The sequence below is a fragment of the Triticum dicoccoides genome, chromosome 2B, assembly GCF_002162155.2.
Source record: "Triticum dicoccoides isolate Atlit2015 ecotype Zavitan chromosome 2B, WEW_v2.0, whole genome shotgun sequence".
NCBI classification, from domain to species: Eukaryota; Viridiplantae; Streptophyta; class Magnoliopsida; order Poales; family Poaceae; genus Triticum; species Triticum dicoccoides.
The window spans coordinates 39591319-39599082 of NC_041383.1; the positions used below are offsets into that span (position 1 = coordinate 39591319).

At 43.2% G+C, this 7764-nt stretch overlaps 1 protein-coding gene and 1 pseudogene across 1 annotated transcript; both read left to right on the forward strand.

The window, feature by feature from the left end:
• Window positions 1–2380: 2380 nt before the first annotated feature.
• LOC119361994 (UDP-glucosyltransferase UGT13248-like) lies at window positions 2381–4122 on the forward strand. The gene is made up of 3 exons (XM_037627169.1): window positions 2381–3048; window positions 3282–3666; window positions 3781–4122. The coding sequence occupies exons 1-3, from the start codon at window positions 2389–2391 to the stop codon at window positions 4116–4118; spliced, it is 1383 nt and encodes a 460-aa protein (XP_037483066.1). The 5' UTR covers window positions 2381–2388; the 3' UTR covers window positions 4119–4122.
• Window positions 4123–6826: 2704 nt separating this feature from the next.
• Window positions 6827–7669, forward strand: LOC119367006 (annotated as a pseudogene).
• The last annotated feature ends 95 nt before the right edge of the window (window positions 7670–7764 follow it).

The window sequence follows — 7764 nt, forward strand, 5'->3', positions numbered from 1 at the left end:
TGGGCACATCAAAACGACTAAATTCCTGGATAGCCAAGGCCCCTGATCGATCATGTGTTCATAATCGCTGAGGCATGAGGCTCGTACGACCAACAAATTGGGGCCAGCCGGCCGAAATCTCACCTGCTGTGCAGGATTCCATGCCGCGCGCATATCCTTGTAAAAGCCTGCTTGGCTGAATGTTTTCTCCATATGACCCCTAGCTAGCGCAAGCCATCTAACACTTTCATTGATCACCGGGTCATTCTCATCGATAACCAGATCATCAAAGACTTCATCTTCCAGATTCAGCTGCTCCACGAATTCATCGAGCTCCGATCTCATGGCATCCCCGCCACCTCCGCTTGTTCCAGACTGCGCATCCGCCGCTGCACTCATCGCGGCCACGGGTCCTGAAGTTTGATTGGTGGAGAGGGAATCCTAGGGTAGGGGATCGCCCTACGGTAGGGGATAGGGTTTGTGTAGGATAGGAACTCGCCGGCGAAAGTTTCGCCTGAGAGGAGAGGAAACCCTAGCCGCTGCGTAGGGGAAAAAAGTTCATTTCCTGTAGTTAATTTGGATAGCTCAGATATGGAATAAATTGTCATTGGAGAATAAAACATTCATAAAACAATTGAATGGCATGAAAGTTGTGTTAATTTTTTTTTGCTCATATTGCCCTTTTTTAAGACAAATGTGTTGTGCAACTAAAGGTAGCTGACTTGCTGTGCTCCTGCTGTGCTCTTGCAACTCAAACTAAAACAATTTTATTTTCAAAAAAATAGGATTGCACCGGTTTCTGCATTGTTGTAATGTACAGAGCCATCTTTGGAAAAGTGAAAGAGAAAAAAAAGGACTGCAGCTGATCGAAAAAAAAGATTACATGACTCAATCACATAACCTATCAACGACGAATGAAGTACAAATATGTCAATGTCTCTCTTGTGGTCCTTTGGACATGATAGGTTACATTACTCTGTCTCTATTATAGGGAGATTGGAGCCACAGGCAGGAGTGGGCTTGTTTTTTGAATAATCTGAAAACTGAGCCGCTATTGTTGCGGGATTGTAGGGCCGATGGTGAGATACATTTTTAACCAGCAAAGGCACTAGTGAAATGCATCCCACTATAAGGGTTTGGTTAAGATTGCGGGATTGGAGGGCCGGTGGTGAACTGCATACCACTAGTGATTGCGGTATTGGAGGGCGGGTGGTGAGCTACATCAGAAATAGTAGAAAATAACTATATGAGTTTGGTTAAGATTTTCTATACATCCCACAAACTTGAATTAGAAAAATATGTTTTTTTTCAATTTTCCGAATCTTCTAGACAATATCTTGGATTATGGTGTTAGAGTTTGCAATCTTGCAAGAACGTTAAATAATTAAAAGTAACTCATGTCTCAGGTATTGTTTAGTAAATTCTATTTAACATCTATTCTTATTATTTCTCCTCATTTTATTAACAATAGAAATCGAGTTTATTATCCAACTTCATCTTTTTTACTACCTAATAATTTGATGCCAAATTGAGTAGAAATAATGATTTAAGATTTCCAGGATCATTTCATGTAGTTTTTTTTTTTTGCGGGGAGGATCATTTCATGTAGTTAATTTCCAATATTTCAGGAGGTGGTGATTAAGTATTTGACTTGGCCATCACACGGGTCTAGCTGCAGGACAAGTTTATCAGAACGATGTTTTTCTGTTAAATAGGTTAAATTTGGAATAATTTGTTACAGGAGAATTAAACCCTTTATAAACAGTTGAATGGCCTAAAAGTTGAGTTAAAAGTTTACTGATATTACACTTTATTTTAGACAAATGTGTTGTGCAACTAGAGGCAACTGACTTGTTGTGCTCTTGCGGTCAACAGAAATCATCGAACTAAAAAAGTTATTTTCGAAAAGGGGATTGCGCCGGCTTCTGCATCATGGTAATGCACAGAGCCATCTATGGAAAAGTGAAAGAGAATTTTTTAAAAAAAGGACTGCAGCTGATTGAAAAAAAAAAGATTACATGACTCAATCACAGAACCTATCAATGACGAATGAACGTACAAATGTGACTTGATAGATTACATTACTCTGTTACTGTCATAACCATCTTGCTTGTTTTTGGATAATCTAAAAACCGAGCTGCTGTTGTTGCGGGATTGGAGGGCCGGTGGTGAGCTACATTTTTAACCAGCAAAGCCACTAGTGAACTCCCCACTAAGTTACTGGCCACACGCCGATTGACGGGTGTCCTCGGAAGATGGATGTGCACGCGAACGGTCGAGAATGCATCCGCACCACCTTCCTCGTTGCTTCCACTCGCCCAAGTTCAGCCACCGGACAGGACCATGCCTATATAATCCACTCCACTGAAGCACCGGAACACGTGAGAAATCCTCGTACCAAGCGGACGCATGGAGAGCACGGGCCATGGAGGCGGCGAGGGCGCGAGCGTCCTCCTCCTGCCGTTCCCGGGGGCGCAGGGCCACACGAACCCGCTGCTGGAGCTGGGCCGCCGCCTGGCGCGCCACGGCCTCCGCCCCACGCTCGTCGCCACGCGCCACGTGCTCTCCTCCACCCCGCCGCCGGGCGCGCCCTTCCGCGTGGCCGCCATCTCCGACGGCTTCGACGCCGGCGGCGCGGCCTCGGACTACACGGAGTATTTCTCCCGGTTGGAGGCCGTGGGGTCCGAGACGCTGCGGGAGCTCCTTCTGTCGGAGGCACGCGCTGGGCGGCCCGTGCGCGTGCTGGTGTACGACTCCCACCTGCCGTGGGCGGGGCGGGTGGCGCGCGCGGCCGGCGTTCCCGCCGCGGCGTTCTTCTCGCAGCCGTGCTCGGTGAACATCGTCTATGGGGAGCTCTGGGCCGGGCGGCTGGCCCTTCCAGTGATGGACGGGCGTGAGCTGCTGGCGCGCGGAGCGCTGGGCGTGGAGCTGGGTCCGGAGGACGTGCCGCCGTTCGCCGCGGCCCCGGAGCCGCAGCCGTCGTTCCTTAAGATGGCTATCGGGCAGTTCGACGGGCTGGAGGACACCGACGACGTGCTCGTCAACTCATTCAACGACATCGAGCCAATGGTGAGTCTTGTTTGTGTGCTTTACTCACTCAATGGGTTTGCAAACATGGAATTGTTTCTTCATCTTTGTTTGCGACATCTTTACACATCTTGATTTTTGACACATAATAACGAGACTGAAATATTTAAAAGAGAAGTTAATTACTCCCTCCGTCCCATAATATACAAACGATGGGACGAAGGGGGTAGGTTTTTACAGAAAATTTAGTGCTTGATATTTTGCCGTCTGAGCAGGAGGGAGAGTTCATGGAGTTAACATGGAGAGCGAAGACCATAGGCCCCACCTTGCCATCGTTTTACCTTGACGACCATCGTCTGCCCTCCAACAAGTCTTATGGTTTCAACCTATTTGGCAGCGATGCACCATGCATGGATTGGCTAGAAAACCAGAGCATCTCCTCTGTTGTGCTTGTATCCTACGGGACTTTCTCCAACTACGACGCAACCCAGCTAGAGGAGCTCGGCAATGGGATATGTAATTCCGGCAAATCTTTTCTATGGGTTGTTAGGTCCAACGAGGCACACAAGCTATCCGAGGAACTCAGGAAGAAATGTGAGAAGAATGGATTGATTGTTTCTTGGTGCCCCCAACTTGAGGTTCTAGCACACAAGGCCATTGGTATGATATCGCAAAACGATATTTGTTTCCACCTCATTTGAAAATGAATTAGAAGATTTGATGAAACGAGAAGCTGGAGATAACATTTTTTTTATTTTGTAAACATATATGTAGGATGTTTTGTTACTCATTGTGGCTGGAACTCGACGCTGGAGGCGGTTGTTTGTGGTGTACCTCTTGTGGGAATTCCGCACTGGGCGGATCAACCCACCATCGCAAAGTATGTGGAGAGCGGATGGGGTATGGGTGTCCGAGTGCAGACGAGCGAAAGTGAATCACTAAGGAGTGCGGAGGTCGAGAGGTGTATTAGAGAGGTTATGGATGGGGAGAGGAAGGGCGAGTATAAAAGGAATGCTATGAAGTGGATGCAAAAGGCCAAGGAGGCAATGCAAGAAGGGGGAAGCTCAGACAAACATATTGCTGAATTCGCTGCCAAGTATTCGTCAATTTGAATTTTCATCAATGTAATCTTTATTTCTAAATAAGCAAGTAGGCAATGATTCTAGGCATATGTTTTTAGAGGAGACGGTATTTTCCATATGTAATTACAGTGCTATCTTCTCACCATTTGGAAGGATGCTGAAATTTTCGTAAATTAACAGCCCGTAGAAAAATGATTTACATGTTATGTGTCATTTTCCGTAAATTTATATGTGGACCATAGCTATTACGAACAACTAACTATATACTATGTATATGGTTTGTTCTCAGTGTTCCACATGCGAAAACAATTGCCCATGTTAAAGCAAGTTGATTAATCTCTATTTCATGGATGATGCTTTAGATACATATGCAACTGCTATAGAACAAAAAGCACAGCTGCTACAACAACACTACAGAAGAAGAGGAAACAACATTACAAAAGGAGAGGAAGCAGAGGCCGACAAGTATACAAGCGTTGGGGATAACTATGGAGACTTGATCATGGTGAGCTTCATACTAAATACAACAGGGAATAATTTATATTCAATCAAATATTTAGAAATCAAATCTTCATTGTTGTAGCAACACGGGGAGTTTCATCTAGTATTTAAGATCTCTTTGGCCAAGGAAAAAACAAGATGCTTATGATTTAGTAGAGAACTCCTAAAAAACACCCATATACTCTATGTTTTTCTATTTGCATGTAAATAATTAAATTATAAACTATAAAAATATTAAGATGATATTTGCTACACCATAAACTTTAGAGAACTCTAGTATAATTATTTAAGGATGGACACAAAACACATAATATATATACATATATATTTAAGTGCCACAAAATGGGAGAAGACATGCACTTTTGTATTTTAGAGTATTTGGTTAAAATGTTCTGAAGCTACAATGCATTGAAAATAATGTAATTTGTAACGCCTAATTGTCCTGCACAATATATATGTTAACTATGATTATGATTTTATAATATGAGTCTTAAAGAAAGAATAAGCTTGGTATAAATAGTTATATTTATTTTACTCGCCCTTGGGCACTAAGCATGGATTATATATAATATGCCATAGACAAAACAAGTTTCTCTAAAATTATAGAGAATTTACATGCAGTGCGGACCTATAACCTGAAAAGAGCATCATAAGCGCTCGGCACACAACATTTTGAGGATAGATCAGTTGTCATCCTAACCATCGGCGAACTTTTAAACACCTCGAGGGTAATATTTGTTGGGAATTTAGTCTAGAAATAAATCTACTCAATTGGCTCGGAAGTATATTGTGAATATAGTTCAGAAGCATCACTTTTTTGCTCTCTCATGCTATATTGAACATGTTGGTTATTTGGTCAATTGTCGATTCCGTGCAAATCACTATTTCCAATAGTTTTCCGTAAAATTATTTAGTGAGTTTTATTCCTGTATCATTGTATTCCGGTTCATTTTTTGCGATCTGAAAAGAGTTATATTCCATCATAATAGGGTAACAATCGAGAGGCAAAAAATCCTCTATACATGGTGGTGAGCTATGTAGCCATACAACAATACAACTTTCTACTCAATTATACGACGCCAATGGATTTACCACCCTATTTTGCTCACACTTGATTTTTATGGGAATTATACTCTCTCCCTTGGATAAGGAACTTTATCTCTACCAAAAAATAACCATATACCGATCTCGAGAGGCCTTCGCCGGAAAAAGCTAACAATGCTTTCGAGAAGTCCGATTCGACAATAACAGGAGATTCAGTATGTCGCAACAACAACGTCATATCTTTGCATGCTAGCATGCAACTCAGCCTCAGGAGCATCATTGCAATTAAAGTTATATCGATATGCGGCGAACACAACCCCACCATCATGTCGTCTCAAGATCGTTCCACCCACCGCCATGTCGTCCACTCCTAAGAAAGATCCATCCATGGACAGGGCGACACAATTCGCTGTAGGCGGCGTCCACGACACAATTTTTGCTGCTTTCTTTATATTTCTGGCCTCACATTCACCACTGGCATCTTCCTCTTTATAAGCTCCTCTATATTGTACCTCCTAGATAGTTCAAGTGATAACACATAGCTTTGAAGATAATCAGCAGATACTTGAGATGATAGGACATCTTTCCCATGTGTATTGTCCATTCTTAAGGACCAAATTCTGCAGACTAGCATTCAGTGGGTGCAGAGGGGAAAATCTTAGCTGCAAACCTGCTTTCGCGTAAGTTAAAAATATAGTCCGAGTGAGGATCTGCTCCACACTCGGAAGCTTAGCTACGAACCAGCTTTCGCCTAAGTTAAAAATACAGTCTGAGTGATGATTTTCTCCACATTCAGAAGCTTAGCTACGAACTCGCTTTTGCCTAAGTTAAAAATACAGTCCAAGTGAGGATCTGCTCCACAATCGGGAGCTTAGATGCGAACCAGCTTTCGCCTAAGTTAAAAAAAATAGTCCGAGTCATTCGCCACGGCACCGGAGTCGCAACCTGCGTTCTTTAAGACGACAATCGGGCAGTTCGATGGGTGGAGGATGCCGACGACGTGCTCATCAACTCATTCAACTCCATCGAGCCAAAGGTTAGTCTTGTTTTGTGTGCTTTACTCACTCAATGGGTTTGCAAACATGGAATTCTTTCTTCATCTTTGTTTTCAGACATCTTTATACATTTTGACATATAATAACGAGACTGAAATTTTTACAGAAAAAATAGTGCTTGACATTTTGCCTTCTGAGTAGGAGGGAAAGTTCATGGAGTTAACATGGAGAGCGAAGACCGTAGGTCCCACCTTGCAATCGTCTTACCTTGACGACCTTCGTCTTGCCTCCAACAAGTCTTATGATTTCAACCTTTTTGGCAGTGATGCACCGTGCATGGATTGGCTAGAAAAATAGAGCATCTCCTCTCTTGTGCTCGTATCCTATGGGACTTTCTGCAACTACGATGCAACCCAGCTAGAGGAGCTTGGCAATGGGATGTGTAATTCTGGCAAATCTTTTCTATGGGTTGTTAGGTCCAACGAGGCACACAAGCTATCTGAGGAACTCATGTCGAAATGTGAGAAGAATGGATTGATTGTTTCTTGGTGCCCCCAACTTGAGGTTCTAGCACACAAGGCCATTAGTATGATATTACAAAACAATATTTGTTTCCTTCTTGTCTGAAAATGAATTAGAAGATTTGATAAAACGAGAAGCTGGTAATAACACTCCCTTTTCTATTTTGTGAACTTATATGTAGGATGTTTCGTTACTCATTGTGGCTGGAACTCGACGCTGGAGGCGGTTGTTTGTGGTGTACCACTTGTCGGAATTCCACACTGGGCGGACCAACCCACCATCGCAAAGTATGTGGAGAGCGCATGGGGTATGGGTGCGCGAGTGCAGAAGAGCGAAAGTAGATCACTAAGGAGTGCGGAGGTCGAGAGGTGTATTAGAGAGGTCATGGATGGGGAGAGGAAGGACGACTACAAAAGGAATGCAATGAAGTTGATGCAAAAGGCCAAGGAGGCAATGCAAGAAGGGGGAAGCTCAGACAAGCATATTGTTGAATTCGCTGCCAAGTATTCGTCAATTTGAATTTTCAACAATGTAATCTTTATTTGAAAATAAGCAAGTAGGCAATGATTCCAAGCATATATGTTTAGGGGAGAAATTTTCCCATATGTAATTAC

Bases quoted from the DNA above. Each gene is read 5' to 3' on its own strand.
- LOC119361994 (XM_037627169.1), top strand. From the start codon at position 2,389: ATGGAGAGCACGGGCCATGGAGGCGGCGAGGGCGCGAGCGTCCTCCTC. The intron at 3,049-3,281 runs GTGAGTCTTGTT...CCGTCTGAGCAG, and splicing joins TCAACGACATCGAGCCAATG to GAGGGAGAGTTCATGGAGTT. The intron at 3,667-3,780 runs GTATGATATCGC...ACATATATGTAG, and splicing joins TCTAGCACACAAGGCCATTG to GATGTTTTGTTACTCATTGT.